The sequence below is a fragment of the Cryphonectria parasitica genome (genome assembly GCF_011745365.1).
Source record: "Cryphonectria parasitica EP155 unplaced genomic scaffold M406scaffold_7, whole genome shotgun sequence".
Classification (NCBI taxonomy): domain Eukaryota; kingdom Fungi; phylum Ascomycota; class Sordariomycetes; order Diaporthales; family Cryphonectriaceae; genus Cryphonectria; species Cryphonectria parasitica.
In genome coordinates, this window is record NW_024468915.1 from 259,590 (window position 1) to 275,963 (window position 16,374).

The following is a 16,374-nucleotide window of genomic DNA, read 5'->3' on the forward strand; positions in this document are numbered from 1 at the left end:
CAACTATCAGTCATAGCTTAAGCACCGGATTTTGGTAGCATTCCCATAGTAAAAAAATTCCTCCAAAATGGACACCTTTTTGGCCGGCAACCAATTACGGCACCCACTACGGGAGGAACGGAGGTAGTGGGCCAGGTGGCTAGGCTAGGGCCCACGGGTAGCTATTTAAAAAAATTATAAAAAAGTATTATTTCATATTTTTAATTAATAGATTTCGATATATTTCAGAAAATTAGATTATTATAGTGCTTATCGCGCACGAATAACTATGATTTATAACTTAAAGTTTTTTTAATAAATAAATATCCTATATGTTTTTTAATTAATTACAAATCATAGACTAATATTAGTCTACTTTTCAATAGCTCTGCCTCCCCAGCTGTCCAAGTCTACATGTTCGGGCTCGCTTCCATTTCGGACTACCACCCAACTTACGTCGCTATCGCTATGTTCATTCACGATCTGGTGTTCGGTCCAGGCGGGGATGAGTGCAAAGTCACCGGGTCCCAGCTCAATACGGCGTGGCAGCTCTTCCTCTCGGCTGGGTAGTTCGCCCTTGATGTCTGCCTTGAGACCTCTGACCATACTCACAGACGGACTGGTGAGAAGGACGCCGTCGCCAGTGGCGGCGTATATCACAGTGTCTGGGAGCGGCGTCAGTATGAGTGCAAGAACTAGGTCTGCTCAGAAAACAGGGGGTGTCCTTCGCGTTCAGCAGACCAACTATGCCAATTTTCGAGGGAGATGCAACAACTCCTCCTGGGCGGGTATGATATGAAGGCATGGCTACTTACCCTGTTCACCGTAATGACGAATCGCCGATGCAGACCTTGGTTTGACTGTGAGAACTGCAGCAAGTCAGTAAAAGACATCCAGCGAGCCATAGGCCGTAATGTATATGCATGTAGAGAGGGCGCAGTGGCAACTCAAGCAGTGATTAATAGATCGAAATCTCTAACTTCCTCGAGAACGAAAAGATCTCACCAACAATTCAGTCGGACTATATCAGGGTAGCTCAAGAGCGAGGGAAGAAGAAGGAAATAAACATCGGGGGAACCGAGAAGGGGTGGCCCAATAGGGAAGCACAGCTCGGACTCGAAACACGAAGCGAAAAAAGCTGTATTATCGACTGCTTACCTGAGATACACATCTTGTCAGTGATGCCAGCCATCACATCTTTACGAAAGACTTTCGGGCCGTCCGCTGGCGATGTTATCGACGCATGTTCAGTGACCGTCGAGAGACCGGCCGCTTTTTCTTGCTTGTTAGCAACGGCTGCTGCAGGTCTGCGATGTTCTTCATGATCAAGCAGCTGTATTGGCTCGTATTCTTCGGGGATCGACTCCGACGATGACCTTGGATCAGCCGCTTTCACACTACGACCCTGTTCCCTCGACTGGCCGGATGCCTCCGCACGTCTTCGAGAACGTTGGTACCATGGTGGTCTCTCGGCCTTTTCCTCGGTGGAGATCAGCTCAGCGCCGCGGGCAACATGAACCTCTGCCGGTATGATCATGGGGAGCAGGTCATGGAGCAAGGGTAGAAGCGACACCATGATGGCGTCCACGAGTTGGGGTTTTCTGCAATTCTGCGTCAGGAAGGATAGTGCAGGAGGCGCGTATCCGGCTAACCCGTCATGAGCAAAGGGGCCTGTGGAAGTGGACTTTTTTAGACCCTAACCCTCACTCCTGCTCGCCATGTAGAACCTATACGAACCTGAAGAGCCACATAGAACATCTTGCTTCTATTTAATATTACTAGCCACCGTGCAGTTGCTGCTCAGGGGATCACTGACTGGCCACCTCCTCACCCGCAGCCTATCAGTGTTCATGGCTCTTAGGTCTGAAGACTCTCAAAGTTCCACGAGACCCAGCTTCCCTCCTTGCTTGTTTCCACTTGAACAACATCAATGAAGGAACAATTACAACCCTTATGACTGTTGCTGAGCTTGTACAATAAGAAATTGGCCACTTCACCCTTGCTCTTAAATCCGCAGGCTGGACAGTGTCCATTAGTAAGAGTATGGAAAATAAGTAGCAATTGTTTTCTCGCCAAATGACACTGGTAGTTGTTTCAGAATTTCCAATAGTTCTAGCCCTTTACCAAGTTAAATCGTCCATGTCCAGGAGCGCAGTTCTATGCCCTGACCACGAGAATCAGCTATCGTCTAAAGCTACGGAAAATGTAGAGTTCACATCTGTGTGTGTTTTGAGAAGGTGAACTGTGTTCGGCACCCTATATGATCCCACCAGACACCCGGGCTTTTGCTGGCCCTCGGCAGCTCCTCAGGGAGCGTTTGCTCGGAAGAGTGCCCCGTCACCGCATCCAGCCCTCGTCCTGCATTTGCCCAGTCGACTTAGCTATTCTTTCCTGAGTCCTCCTTCAATGCCACAATACGGTTCAGTACAATTTTGTCATTTGTGCTGTCTGAGTCAAGGGCCTTTGGGACACACATGAGTATCAGCATGGCATAAGAGCAAGCAGACTGAGAAAGGACACCACTTACAAAGTATGCAACACGCATAGCCTGAAATCGAACACTTCCAGGCCTGACTTCCCCGGTCTTCTTCCCCTCCGCCTCCGGCCACGGTGCCCGTTTGCGCGCTTCGTAAAAGCCGGTCTCAATCATAGCATTTGGCCAAATGGTCTCACTGTTGTGATTGATGTCGCTCATGAACCCTCCAGGCGCTGACTTGGGGTCGTCTGACTTGAAAAGAGACGCGTGGATGCGCACCTCGGCGTTAGGAGAGCCTTCGGGCACCCACTGAATATAGGTCTTGGGCTTCTTGCCGTCCTTGTCGAAGACCACCCTGATCTCTTTGACGGCCCCCGTGGTGTCATCCTTCGTGAAAGAGACGGCCCTAACAGGGTATGGCATCTGTAAGAGCCCGACAGTCTTGCCTGGGGCGAGGCGAAAATAGTCCTTGCTGTCGATCTCACGAAAGTCGGAGCGGTCTATATAGACTCTTTTGGTAAGCCTGATCTTGTGGGAGCCCATCCTGGGGTCCTTGGGCGAGAAAGGAATGTCGAGATCCAGTTCCTCGGCGTCTTCGATAACTAGCGGCACAGGATCGAGGACAAGCATGAGGCGGGGGACAGTCAGTTCGAGATAACGTCGGGCAGACTGCTCAAAGCGTTTGATGTCTATGGAGGTCGTTGCTGTCGTCACGCCAAGTTCATGAATGAACGAGAGAAGCGCCCCAGGGGGGATGCCTCGTCGACGAATTGCCTTGAGGGTGTAGAGGCGTGGATCATCCCAGCCGCGGACCGTCTCTGTTTCTATCAGAGCTCTTAAGTCTCTCTTGCTCATGACCGTGCCGTTCAGCTTCAGGCGGCCGTACTCGCGCTGCATAGGCTGGAAGCTAACCAGGAGCCTAAATTTCGGTCAGCAAAACTCAAAGGCGGGGGTCTTGAACCCTGGATGGGGCATTTCGTACTGGTTCAGCCATTCGTAGCTCTCCCGCGACATGATGAACTCGGTGGTACATAAGCTGTGGGTGATGCCTTCAAAGCTATCGCACAAACAGTGTGCGAAATCATAGGTTGGGTATATCTGCCACTTGGTGCCCGTCCTGAAGTGCAGTTCCTGGTTCTTAGGGATCCGGTAGGCTGCGATGTCCCGCATCTGGGGATTGGGGTTCTCGATGTCCTGTTTCATGCGGAGCCAAGCTGTCTGAGGTGCATACTCGCCATCCCGCATACCGCGAAACTTGTTGAGGTTTGTCTCGACGTCGTGCTTTGCATGCTCGCATCGATACCGCGGACTTGAGCCTTCCTCGCCACCGCGCTGCAGCTTGGTTTCGACGTCGTTGCAGTGGCAGACAGGCCTTCTCTTTTCTGATCAATTCCTCAGCGAGATCATACATTCGCTGACATTCGCTGAAAGTGTTAGACGCGTAGGTGATCTCGGATGGCGTAAATCCCAGCCATCGAATCGTCTCCTTGATTGCGACAAAGTATTCCTCCTTCTCAGCGTCGGGGTTTGTATCATCGAATCTGACATGATCGCGTCAATAGGAGTCGGACGTTTGATGGCGGAGCTTACGGTACCTGAGGATCTAGGAGAACGTTATTCGCATGTCTCTGTATGCCTTCAAGGGTGAATGAAACTCACTGTTTTGCCGCCATAAATGTCTAGCAAACCCGAAGTTGACGGCAATTGCCTTGGCATGCCCAAGCTGATTTCAAAGATCAGTTTCCTCCCCAGACAGACACGCAGATAGGTAGCAACTTTGGAAAGATATTACGTGGAGGTAGCCATTCGGCTCGGGCGGGAACCGCGTCACCACGTCTTTTGACGGGCGCAGCTTGTAGACATCGGCAGGGAAGCCCTGCTTGAACATGGTATCGGGGTCTTCAATGTGCTCCTCGGGCTTGACAGTATTTGCTGGTGTCGTTTTTGACGCCGGCGTTGGCTTGACGTTGCGCAGCGCAGCAGTAGCAGCCTTCTTGGCCCGCTTCTGCAAGCGTTTCTTGAGCTCATTCTTGGACACCATCTCACCAGTCTCCTCGTCAAGCTGCAGTTTGGCAGTCGGTTCGATGATAGCTTCCGCCATGTTGATGTGTGTGCGTCGAATGGCTTTCGATTAGGTTTCGTCTTGTCAACCCTTTCCTGGTGGATGATGCGTCACAGCAACAGTCATTGGTACTTTCTTCTCGGAAAATCTCCCAGTGCCCGTGCTTCTCCGGATGAGGTGACACAATCACCTCGAGCGATTTACTTGCTGGTTGGCGAGGTTTCTGTCTGCCTGGCCCTTTCTAAGGACATCTCATGCTTGCATTAAATCTTGCGAGCTGTCAATTCAGTCTTGATCACCCCCTCGCCTCCACTCTACTCGCTGGTATTCTTGAGTCTGGTCCCAATCGGCCTCTTTGACAGTGAAGGAGGACTTCCGCAGCGCTGTACATAGAACAATATTATATCTCTTAGGTATAGGCCAAATCTTTATGACTAATTGAGCTTAGAGGAATTGGAAATGCAGTGGACAGTTTAGGAGCACTTGCGGATCGTACACTTCACGACGTGCTCTGCCAGCTGGCTTTCGCAATTGGTTTGCCAAAATATTGGTCGCCTGGCTCGGCAGCATCCGCAGATGTGACCAATAAAGGCATATGACGAGGAACGAACACCCCACCTGACTGGATGAGACCCGGGGTTGACAGAGGCGCGTTGCTCGATGAGGAAGGCGAGTCTCCGTGGAAGAGGTGACTCGCAGGATGCAGATGAGACACGGATGCAGCGAAACCGTCCGCAAGTCCAGGCTGAGAGCCAGATGCGAGGGAGTATCGAAGAAGTGGGGGCGTGTGGATGAGTGCGTGCCACGACGGACTGGATCAAGGAAACGTCGGCAGTCCGGTCATGAGAAAAAAGCAAAGGGCTTGCCGACAATGAGATTAGCTTGTCGCGCGGAGGCGGTGGGCACAGCTGCTCCTTGTGGACTGCAACCTGCAAACACAGCCTGATGACGAGAGTTGTGTGCAGCGCGTGTGTGTTGTCGGAAATTCTGAGAAACAAGCGCCGATGGTGTGGACAGGCCCTGGGCCTGGCCGATGGAGCCGCAACCCTGAATTGTCCCAGGGTAGGCCGGTGTTCTGACCCGGATTGTTCGAGGCAAAATCCCAGCCTTGATTTCAGCCCAAGCAAAAAAGTGATGACAGTGATCAATGGGCAGAGGTGCGTGTTCTCGTGCATATGCCCCTAGACTGAGCGCTTTGGTGATCATCAGCTTGTCTTGGTGAACATGCCAGGGGCCCCAAGAAGATGAGTAGCATTGATCACTCGGGAGGTGAGTTGATAAGCCATGGCCTATAGGGCAAGGTTGGTCACCAAGTGGCTAAGACAGATCGGATGTCGGAAGTTGTGCTGTCCAGCGCCGATGTTTCTCCTCAACTTAAAAACTGTGTCGTTTACAATGTGCCATACTACTATGGTAGTAGTACAGCAGCTCCTCATATGATGTGGAGTTACATGGTCATTGCTCTCTCTCTCCCCCCGCGCAGAGCACTCAGCCGTCCGGACGGAGGTTCCGGACCAGGATAGCATCCAGCGCTCATGGCCCCAAGGTCGCTGCGTCCAGCTCAACAAGGCTATCACAGCCGTCCACCTGTCCAACGAGAGCAATGAGGTTTGTAGGACGACGCCCTTTTCGGACGAACAATCGGACGAGGTCGGCAAGGTCGGGTGCCGCCCTGCTGTATGTGCAGAGCAGTAGCTGAGAGAGCTGTCATATAGACCGCCGGTCGGACGAGGCTGGGTAGTCTGAAGGCGTGTCGTTTCGGAGCTGGGACTCTAGCCTTTGCAGTTTCGTGGAGCAGGTTGCTACATTTATTATGTTCCAAGAGACTCCAGAATCTGTCCTCGGGAGGTCTAGGGCCAAAGAGGCAGGCCGTCCCAAGGCAACGGACGGCGACCCGCTCGAAAGGCCTATTACCAGAATGCTGGATCGCGTGGCGACTTGCTTGTTGGCTTTCGAACGAGACGAGATATTCTTAGGCCAGGCCACTTTTCATGCTGCCGCCGCCGCCGCCTGCGCTGCTTATCTGCCAAGGACGAAACAAGGAAATTTCGACAGCGGAAGGCAGAGTGACGACATGCCCATAAAGATGTTCCATTGTCGGTCTTTTTTCCCCTTCCTCACGCTGCCCAAAATTCCCACTGAGTTCCGTCACTGGAGATGTCGGCATGTCGGAGGTTATTGCAGGCCAGGGCCCTGGACGATCGTGCATGGGCAACGGGGGGCCAGTGCGAAACACGTACTTCCTGTACGTGTTCCTCCATTCGTCACAGGAGCATCGGCATACTCCTATGGTTGGTTGGACAAGTGAACAGGAAGCACAAGTCACTCCGTGTACATGGCAGGTCGCGAACAGTTTGCTGCTATATTAGGCTGAGACTGATCGTTCTACTCATCGAGGAGGAGAAAGGAACGGTCCACTCCACAGTACTGTACCTTGATGATGATCGAGGGAGATGAACGCCTCGGCCCAACCCCTCTCTTTCTCTCTGTCTCTCTCTCTGTGTGTGCGCGTGCTGAATGGGCAAGTGAGGATCCGAGGAAGCTGGCAGAAAAAACACAGAGCCAGGCATTAAGCCTGCTCAGTGATGAACCAGACTTCTCAACATCCAGTCGTATGCGATGTCTATGCCTAATTTCAGTTCCTATTCAGCAGTGTCTGGTATCACGAACAGGCCACCCACAGCAGGGAAACGACAAGAGAATATACATGTTGGATAAAGTTTGTCGAGAAGTCTTTTATTGGGTCACTTGTCCAAAGGTAGGAGTAGAAGCAGTGCCCAGATAGATACAAGAGGGAACTTGGCCTGTACATGCGCCTTCCCTAGAATTCCCCTTGCAAGGTGGTGACACCATCCCCCCTTCCCCCTCTCAATTCAAGAGACTGCGGGGCTGCCCTCACCGTCACTGCCATAGTACCGTCAGCATCAGCGCCAACCCCTGCCAAGGCCCTGTCACCCACCCCCCAACCAAGTAACAGCTCAGGGCTCACCCCCTCCCTATTCAGTTGATCAGCCGAGGGAAAATACAGTTTGAACCCAAGTGCCCATTTGCAGCGCCAGTTAACAACTTACAGGGCCCCAGTTGTCTGCGGCGTGTGCCAGCCGATCACATCATCGATGCGAGAATATTGCACACCTGCACCCTCAAATGATGAGTTTCAGAGGAAAGTAGGCTTTCAGTCTTTCTTCGTCTTCCTGCAACCCCTCCCAGCATACTTCAACACACTACATATTCGACCTGTTCCCCATCTCCCCTGTCCTGACCTTGGGGTCACTCTCCTCTCTTTTACCTTCCTAAATTGTTCCCAGGCCTCAAACCTTAGTTGCCGTTGTACTTGCGTGTTTGCATCATCATCATCATCATCATCATAATCATCGACATCCTCGTCATCACCATCACCACCGCCATTATCGTCGCCTCGCGTTCTCTTCCCTGCTGCTGCTGCTGCTACTTTTACTTAATTCAGTGGTAGTAGTAGTAGTCTTGTCTCCTGCGGCAAGGTTTGATTCACACATACATACATACCATAATAGTAATACGTCGCGTGTATAACGCCGAAGCGGAATCACCTGGCAACCAGCTCAATAGAGAGAAAGACAGAGAGCATCTTCAGCATTTCTGGGAACGAGAAGTACATGATGTTTGGTATAGCCGCCATGGATGGCGTGTCTAGGCCGTGCTCCATGGCTATGGACTGGTCTGCCGAGTATCCTCTCGACAGCACATCAATAGGTTGGGGCTACACCTTTTCTACCCTCCTATATGGACGAAGTTATGGAAAGCATGTCGATCAAAGCTGTAGCTAACCCACCCATTTTCTAGGCTCAGCAGGAGAGTTTTTCACGGCTCAGCCGACAACGGCGGCCAGTCTTCTTACCTTGCCTCGTCTCCCTTCCGAGCTGATCGACCATATCCTCTCGTACCTGTCGCCAGTCGACCTCACCTCAGTCAGCCATGCAGACCGCACTTTGTACGCCCACGCCAGGGCCGACCATCTGTGGCAGCGTATCGTGCAGTCCAACGTGCCAGGCGTCAAGCTTACCACTCCTTACCCTTGTGCCTCGTTTCGCGAGCTCTACGCCGCCCACGACCCGCACTGGTTTCTTACGAAAAACAAGGTCTGGTTCGGCGACGGTAACTTTGCCGGCAAGATGATCATTGCCCGGTACGATGAGCGCCGTGGCGTGATAGAGGCACACCAGCTGCTTGGCAACAACATCCTCTCCCCCTCTGCGGCCAACAGCCCGAGCCTGATGGATGGTGACGTCCAGGTCCACCACTTTGACCCTCAGCTCCACCTGCACCTCGATAAGCCCGTCCTGCGCATTGACGCCGACGGGAAGGAGGCCGCTGCTCGTGCCAACAGCTCCAAGTCATCCTCCTCTTGCGCCACCGGGAGCATTTCCTCAGGCCTCGCACACTGGGGTAGCAGCCTCAGCACTGCTCTGAGAGCCACAACCGTACCCAGCACCCCTCCAACGAGCCTTCCCAGATACTCAGAAGAGACGCACATGTCGCTGGACGACAAGGTCCCCGTCTCCTCGTTCGACACGTTCATGCTGGCTCGGGCTCTGCCGGCCCCCGAGGCCGAGGAGCTAGGCCGTCAGCCCTTCCCACACGGCAATGTCTGGCCCCCGCCAGCCATTCCGGCATCAGAGAGGGTGACGGCTGCCCCCATCATGGGCGGTCTTGCAGACTCGATGTCGCAGGAGCACCGACCCACGCAGCGCTCCGAGATCAGTGAGACATCGTTCCGCATTCGGAGCTGGATGGAGGCCAGACCGCCTGGTATGCCCATGGAGAACCGGGTTTCATCTCACCCCTTTGGCGGTGCCAGCGACAGTGACTGGCTCTTCGACTCTGACAGCAGCGCGTTCGGTCAAGCCTCTCGTCCCTGGCTGCCGAGCTACCTGTATGGCGGACGCCCGCCACCCGTCGCCCGCATCGGCGAGAGGGTGACAACATTCTCGACACTTGAACCTGAGTTGTACACGCCCACAGCCGACCAGCCATGGAAGGGAATATGGGTGGGCGACTTTGGCTCACACGGGTGTGAGTTCCTCCTTATCAAGCAGAACCATCCGAGTCCGTTCGACGAGGCCGCCTTTGACGCCACGCGGGTTGAAAGCGAGACGGACGTCGAGTTCGCAGAACGCAAGACAGATGCCAGGAGGTATCGCGGGAGTCTCGAGGCTGTCAAGCTGACTGGTGATGTCAATGTGCCCCGTGGCGAGTGCAGCATTTTTGTGGATGACCTCGGTGAGGCCGGCTTTGTGACAACGGTCGAGGAGCAGCCGTTCACGGGCGCGAGAGTCGTACGCAGCAAGGGTCACATTGCCCGGCCCGGGTTCTTGAATGGTGAGTTGCACCCCTGCCCAATCTTCACACACGCAGCGGGGAGAAGAGGCTAACCAATTTGACAAATAGATCGGTATATCGAGTCTCAACTGATCCTGATCTCGGAGAACAGGATTGCGCAGTTCTGGGTTCACTTCAACCAGATTAGCTTTTTTGAGAGGGTCGATGTCGACAAATTCTTGGGCCCCAACTAGGACTGTATCTTCGATGATCGGCTCTGGCTACATGCGTGGGTGTGTGGGTGTGAGTGCATGAGCTCATGTAATTGTCCTCTTCTTCCGTTTCTGTCTTTGGGAAGGTCTTCATCTCGGCGTCGGTCGTGCCCAAAGTGGCCCAATTCTTGGATGTTCCAAGAAGAAACAAAACAAGACAAAAATAGGATACGGACGTGGCGTCGATGTCATCTTAGTTGTCGTTTTGAGCGGGTTGCATGCCTTTTCCTCTGCAGAGGAGCTTTCAAAGCTGGATCTGAATTCTATCTCCTTCGAGACATGACAAAGATCAATGTCCTCTTGAAAATGACTCGACTTACCGGTGTATTCTCGTGGTCTCTCCCATTGTGCGTCCCCGTCTCATCGTGTACCAAAGACCCCACGTGTTGTATGTGGTATAGTGATGACTTTCGTCGAGATGAGAGTTGGAGCGCGTGTGCATCAAAAGTGGTCGTCGTCAATGTGGTCGAAAATTGCACCACCCAGGCCAAGGAGGAGGGAAGCCTTCTAGAAGAAGCAAGGGGTTCTGGCGTGCTCGAAATTGCAGGCGAAGGAAGGACGAGACAGATAAAGGCGTAAAGATTTTGGACAAATATTTGCTGCTCCACCGTCGGCATTTTGAGGAATAAATGCACTCATTTTCAGGCGGCCGAAGTGTGCGCCAGCCAGGGGTGGGCATAGTCTTCGGGCACCGAAGACCAGTCGAGATGCGCCGAATGTGGCCCATGTTGAGAGGGTCGAGAGATGGGGCCAATCACCAAGAAAGGGAACCTCAGGGCGGACCTTGCTGTGTTAAGATTTTGTCCAGCTGCCTGAAATGGCAGCTGTACTGGGAACAGATAGTAGATGCAGGCACGCAGGCGCTGCGGTGATTGGAGAGGCGAAGTAAAGAGTGCAGCAGCATGCTGGCTTCGAAGGAGGGGGGCCACGAGATGCAAGGAAGGCGTTAACAGACGACGACGACGGCTTCCAAGGTTATGTTGGTTGGAAAAGGCAGCTCGATACGGTGAGAAGAAGAGTTCTTGTCACCAGGTCTTACGGCAAGGATGAATGATCCATACTCAATGCTGCATACGACAGCGTCATCGGGCCCGGAATCCTACAAGAAGGATGTTTGCTGGGAGAAATATTGTGAAGCCCATCATCAAATCGGTGTTGACACCTGGAGCCATCTTCATCTCTCTCTCTCCCCTTTTCTTCTTTGTTCTTCTTATCAACCTCTGTAAACCACAATGGTTTAATGATGAATTAATGCTGCTCTTTTTAGCTGAGAGGTAAACAGATGCAGTCGCTGGGCCGACATTTCTGACAAGGGAATATTGTGACAATTTCCATTAGAGTTCTTGTTCTACGCTCCCGTCTTCTTTCTTCTTTTCTTCTCCCTATTTCTTCTTACTGTACTCATCATTGTCTTCTCCCTCTTACATACTCCCTTCACCTCGCTTTTGCATGTTGCAAATTGCATATTTACCTCTCCCATATAGTTATCATCGTAATCGAATGTGCAAACCGTCTCCTTCACATCTGCAATGTTTGCTGTCCGCCTTAGAGGCAGTGACCAGTCATCAGGCAGGTTTCCTGCTGGCGGTTGCCCTGTAGCCAATCAGGAGAGCCGTCGAATCATAGGCCCCACTTAGGCCAACCGACGTCATGAAAAGCTCACCATCATGTCAACTTCCTACTCAACATGAATGGGGTTTCGCTCAACAAAAAAAGAAATAAAGAAAACAAAAAGAGTATTGTGAGACCAGTCGTATTATTCAACCTTCGCCCCCCCCCCCCCAAACTATAACCTTATACCATAGACTATACGCAAATCACTCTTGTATCCTTCTCCTGCTTGGGAACTGTTTGTCTTTCATCCTCGTCATTTTCCTCGTCAAGATGGCAGACAAATACGTGCTTAGGGTCACGGCTGGCCCTACCTATGACCTCACAGGCCATCAGGAGGTCCCAGTCAACGCTCCTGATCTGGTCAAGGTCAGCACCGAGTTGATGGACGTCGAGCTCAGCGTGCGCATACAAAATTTCAAAGGCCTGCCACGCAACTCACCCTCGACCTCGCCCTACTTCTCCCACGAGCCACACGCCACCAACAAGGACCAGTACAGCATCGCCTTTCGCTTCACCCCAAAGGATCCATCTACAGGAGGGGGCAAGGGCAAGACTCCCCAGGAAGATGATGTTGATGATGACGACAAAGACCCCGGTGGCATCTCTGGCGCGGATCTTCAGTTTGGCAACGACTTTGATCATCCCATCCGCGACCGCCTTCCCCCTGGTTTCAGCTACGCCATGAAGATTGTCAAGTGGTGGATAGACCCGGGCCTGGACGGCGATCCATATGCAGACAGCCCCTACCTCTTCGGACCGGCACTGTCATCCTGCAACACCATCCACGTGGGGCCAGCCGCTTTCGACGAGGCCAAGGGCGGCCTGTGGGTCGAGGAGGGAGCGTCTGACGCCGATGCCAAGGGCTGGCGGCAGGATGTCGGGGCACCCTCGGACGGCAAGGCCCGTATGAAGTGGGCTCTGCAGGAACAGAGCAAGGAGGACTGGGTCTGGGAGTACGGCCGGACCTACGCTGTCGATTTCTTCAACGCCTATATTGACTTTAGCGAGTTCGCGCTGAGGCTGCCCGGCTATGCCGTTCCCATCATGAAGTATTGGGATGGGCAGGGTCTCAGGTACGCCCCCCGCCCCCCTCTCCCCGAGACGAAACTGAACTTGTTGTGCGCGTGTGCGCGCGCGTGCATCAAAGGAACCTGGATTGGTTAACGCTGCTGTGTTTGCTTATGTACAGGAAAAAGCGCTCACATCAGCTCAGATACGTTCTTCGAAATCGGACAACCAAGCAGGTCTATCTTGTCATCCTCTTCACTCTCTACCTCAAGGAGGACGTCAATGAGGATGGGTCACTCAAGCCAGAGGCTGCCCGCGCCTACACCGCTGAGGCGGCCCCCCTCACCCTCGAGCAGGAGGCTGCTATAGCCAACGAGGAGGACGCCAAGGAACCCGACTTTGATGGTGAGGCGGCTCTGGAGGCGGCCAGGAAACACCTTGGCGACGTAGATCTCACCACTGCCACTCAGAAGGACAATACGGCGGCGGCCGAGGATGACGATATCGACTAAAGACCTTGATCATCTTTGCAGACCATTTTTGTTGCAAGAATTGCAATAGAATCTTGCAGGGGCCGTTCCCAATATCACGAGGTCCGAGTCACAATGAGGAAACGCTCTACGCCTCTTTTCTCGTGCCCTTGCTGTCTACAGATGACTTTCATGGGCCAGGGCATGGATACACGAAAGCGGTAGCACCGCTAAGAGCCACTATACGAGGGAACTACCGCTGCGTGGTGGAGCAGCACACGCTGGTGTATAAAAAACACGGACAGCAAGGATCACTCTTCTCGCCTCCTCTTCGTCCGTAACAAGACATCCGGACCCTGTACTTCCTGCTTCGACACGGGACATTTTGTCTGGGTCATTCGAGACGGACTTCCCTGACCGCTTCTAAAGAGGCTTAAGGTGTCATCGGTAGCATTCACTATAAGGGTTATATTATATCTGGCAATAAGAAGACCTGACTTACCCTTTTTGCTACCACCTCTTGCAACAGCCTGTATCCCTGTCACATTTGTTTCAGGGATCGACCGACCCTCTTAAATAATTCTCTGGGCTGCCGACAAGTGTCTGCACTGCCTCGAGTTCATCGCCTTCGAATTGCTCAGGTGAACAGAGAAGGATGTAATCGTCTCCGGAGGATCTCGACGAGTTGATCGAATCGTAATGCAGGGCATACGTGTTTTCAGTTATTGCGCGTGAATTACTGGTCAGTGCTAGCCTTTAGGTCACAGATGCTGACCTCTTTGGCCCTTTTCCTTTCTTTCTTCCGTTTCCCTTCACGCATAGGTGCAATATCATGACACTCCTTTCTCTCTACGCGCATCTGATTCTGTTAACAAGACTTGGGGCCTTGCACTCAAGAAGAACAAGATCGTAACACAGACGACATTCCGATGCCTTCTTCCACTTGTGGAAGCACATAATGCTGAGAATTATCGATTCCAAGTCCAGCTTCATCATCAGCGAGACTTGGGACAGACCGGCCTATTCCATAATACCCAGCGAATCTGAATAAAGATGGAATGGTACTCATCATCATTTCCCGCCAACCAGTCCAGTTACGTTGATGTCAGAAGCATTAAAACGGACTCAAGCTGCTGCTACTACTACTTCGGCATCCGTGCGTCCTGCGTCATCTTGAGGGGTCGTTTCTCCTCTCTACCGGCTCGTTCAGCATTGCTCCGAATATTCAACAGATGTTACCCCAGCTGATCGGCTTCTTCCCTTCTCAACTTTGTCACGCAGCAAATCTTACCGAACTTGTTATTAACTATAAAAACTGTTATATAGAGCGGCATTGGTTGCTATCCAGGATGCTGTCCCCCGCCAGTGCTTTCCAGTTCCGCACGAACATTAGCAGTCATGGCACCTACAACCCTATTCGCCCTCTTGGGCCTGATGATGACAACGGTGCTCACTGGACGACCTTCAATGGCGCAGGTCCTTTCGAAGAGCAATGAGTCGGCCAGGGCCCTCGATGTGCCCTCCACGGTACCAGCAGGCCACCAGACTGTGGCCGCCAACTATGTTGGGTATTCTGTCGAGTTTGCATTCATGGCCGACTACGCCGGCAATGACTCGTACGACTTTTCAAGGCTCATTGCCCTATTCATGTGGAAGGAAAAGAAAAGGAATTCTATCGGTTTCATGCAGCTAAGAGAGATGCTCCAGATATCCAAATGAGTTCTCCATCCGTCTTGTCGAGAACCTTTATAACATCACCGGCGAGTACCCGATGTTCAGGGCCGGCGGGAGCTCACAGAACAGGGTTACATACAACGCAAGCCAGGAGGTGGGCGTCATCAACACCTTTGACAGCCCAACAGACCAGCAGCCATCCGCCGTCAGCATCGGGCCAGCCTGGGTGCAGTCGTTCCAGCAGTTGCCAGAGGGGACCAAATACATCTACGGAACTAGCTTCTATGACCAGGACGATCCTCTTTGCGGAGGCTGCGATGGGCTCAACGAGACCGTTACCGAGGCGAAGCTCGTGTACGATGGCATCGGAGAGGCACTGTATGGGTACGAAATTGGAAACGAGGTCGACGGTACGTCGTGAGCCACCCTAGCGAGAAAGAGACTACATATAGCCATCTACCTCAGGGTCGTGTCTTGAAGTCTAACAAGCCTGCTTCTCTCTGCTTGACAGGTTGGCCCGGTGGCTCTCGAAGACCTATTAACTGGACGATCAATGTGTATGTCGCGCAGTGGGCACAGTACGCAGAGGCCGTGCTGGAAGCCATCGGGATCGACGAGCCCCTCTTGCAGGGCTGCGCGTTTGAGGCACCGCGGCATCTGGGGTACAATGAGACGCCGTTCTGGAATGTCGAGAATGCAGTGGCTTTTGGCATGAACAAGACCTTGGCCGTGACGGTCGCAGACCACGACTACATGGGCGCGGCGTGCGACACCACCAGCTACCCGACCATCGAGGGCAACCTCTTGAACCACACCCATGTGACCAGCATCCTCTACTACCACGACTACCTGGGCAACGCGACCGCCGGTTCCGGCATCCCGTATGTGCTGGGCGAGACCAACAGTATCTCGTGCCAGGGACAGCCAGGTATCTCGGACGTCTTCGCCGCAGCCTTGTGGTCTGTCGACTACGTCATGTACCTGGCCAGCCTCAAGGTGGAGCGAGTCTATTTCCACAGCGGCACAAGCTTCTTTTACAGCGCCTGGCAGCCCATCGAGTGGAACGGTACCGCCGCGCACGTGAATCCGCTGTACTACGGCAATCTGTTCACGTCAACGGTACTCGCAGGCGGGAATAAGCAGGTCGCCGTCCTGGCGAACGAGACAAGTTTCACTGCTTATGCTGTGTATGATGCAAACAGCACCGCGCTGCAGTCTGTGGTCATTGCGAACCTGGATATCTTCAACTCCACCATGCCGGCGGAGGATCGGTCGTACATCACCGTGCAGCTCCCAACCGAGTTTGAGGGGGGCGCAGTCCGGCGGCTGACGAATCCTGGTGTTGATACTGCCGAGAACATTACCTTTGCAGGCCAGTGGATTGGGGATGATGGATCTGTCCTTGGGTCCGAGGTTGTGGAGCCCTTGGAAAATAGTACTGTCTCTGTCGGGGCTGGTGAAGCAGTTCTGGTCTCTGTATGAAGATGGACACAGCATGGTGCGTATAGCGGACATGTGAGC

The 16,374-nt window shown here is 53.0% G+C and overlaps 6 protein-coding genes across 6 annotated transcripts; 4 read left to right on the top strand and 2 right to left on the bottom strand.

Annotated features, from left to right (window-relative positions):
• Positions 1-351: 351 nt before the first annotated feature.
• On the bottom strand, positions 352-1,555 carry M406DRAFT_332518 (uncharacterized protein; the record flags this gene model as incomplete). The annotated part of the gene is made up of 3 exons (XM_040920751.1): positions 352-644; positions 795-848; positions 1,138-1,555. The coding sequence occupies 3 exons, from the start codon at positions 1,553-1,555 to the stop codon at positions 352-354; spliced, it is 765 nt and encodes a 254-aa protein (XP_040773103.1).
• Positions 1,556-2,356: 801 nt separating this feature from the next.
• On the bottom strand, positions 2,357-4,556 carry M406DRAFT_72152 (uncharacterized protein; the record flags this gene model as incomplete). The annotated part of the gene is made up of 7 exons (XM_040925521.1): positions 2,357-2,440; positions 2,507-3,374; positions 3,438-3,827; positions 3,865-3,996; positions 4,046-4,058; positions 4,115-4,178; positions 4,248-4,556. The coding sequence occupies 7 exons, from the start codon at positions 4,554-4,556 to the stop codon at positions 2,357-2,359; spliced, it is 1,860 nt and encodes a 619-aa protein (XP_040773104.1).
• A 1,108-nt stretch (positions 4,557-5,664) lies between these two features.
• M406DRAFT_72153 (uncharacterized protein) lies at positions 5,665-6,825 on the top strand (the record flags this gene model as incomplete). Its single annotated transcript, XM_040925522.1, has 4 exons — positions 5,665-5,674; positions 5,727-5,786; positions 6,001-6,194; positions 6,343-6,825. The coding sequence occupies 4 exons, from the start codon at positions 5,665-5,667 to the stop codon at positions 6,823-6,825; spliced, it is 747 nt and encodes a 248-aa protein (XP_040773105.1).
• Positions 6,826-8,404: 1,579 nt separating this feature from the next.
• M406DRAFT_264147 (uncharacterized protein) lies at positions 8,405-10,069 on the top strand (the record flags this gene model as incomplete). Its single annotated transcript, XM_040917640.1, has 4 exons — positions 8,405-8,889; positions 8,986-9,359; positions 9,402-9,875; positions 9,945-10,069. Coding segments are annotated over 4 exons (1,458 nt in total), but the record flags the coding sequence as incomplete, so codon positions are not given.
• A 1,902-nt stretch (positions 10,070-11,971) lies between these two features.
• On the top strand, positions 11,972-13,221 carry M406DRAFT_341414 (DUF1769-domain-containing protein; the record flags this gene model as incomplete). Its single annotated transcript, XM_040921660.1, has 3 exons — positions 11,972-12,248; positions 12,291-12,774; positions 12,891-13,221. The coding sequence occupies 3 exons, from the start codon at positions 11,972-11,974 to the stop codon at positions 13,219-13,221; spliced, it is 1,092 nt and encodes a 363-aa protein (XP_040773107.1).
• A 1,425-nt stretch (positions 13,222-14,646) lies between these two features.
• M406DRAFT_46095 (family 79 glycoside hydrolase) lies at positions 14,647-16,335 on the top strand (the record flags this gene model as incomplete). Its single annotated transcript, XM_040924292.1, has 3 exons — positions 14,647-14,795; positions 14,887-15,263; positions 15,365-16,335. The coding sequence occupies 3 exons, from the start codon at positions 14,647-14,649 to the stop codon at positions 16,333-16,335; spliced, it is 1,497 nt and encodes a 498-aa protein (XP_040773108.1).
• Positions 16,336-16,374: the final 39 nt, after the last annotated feature.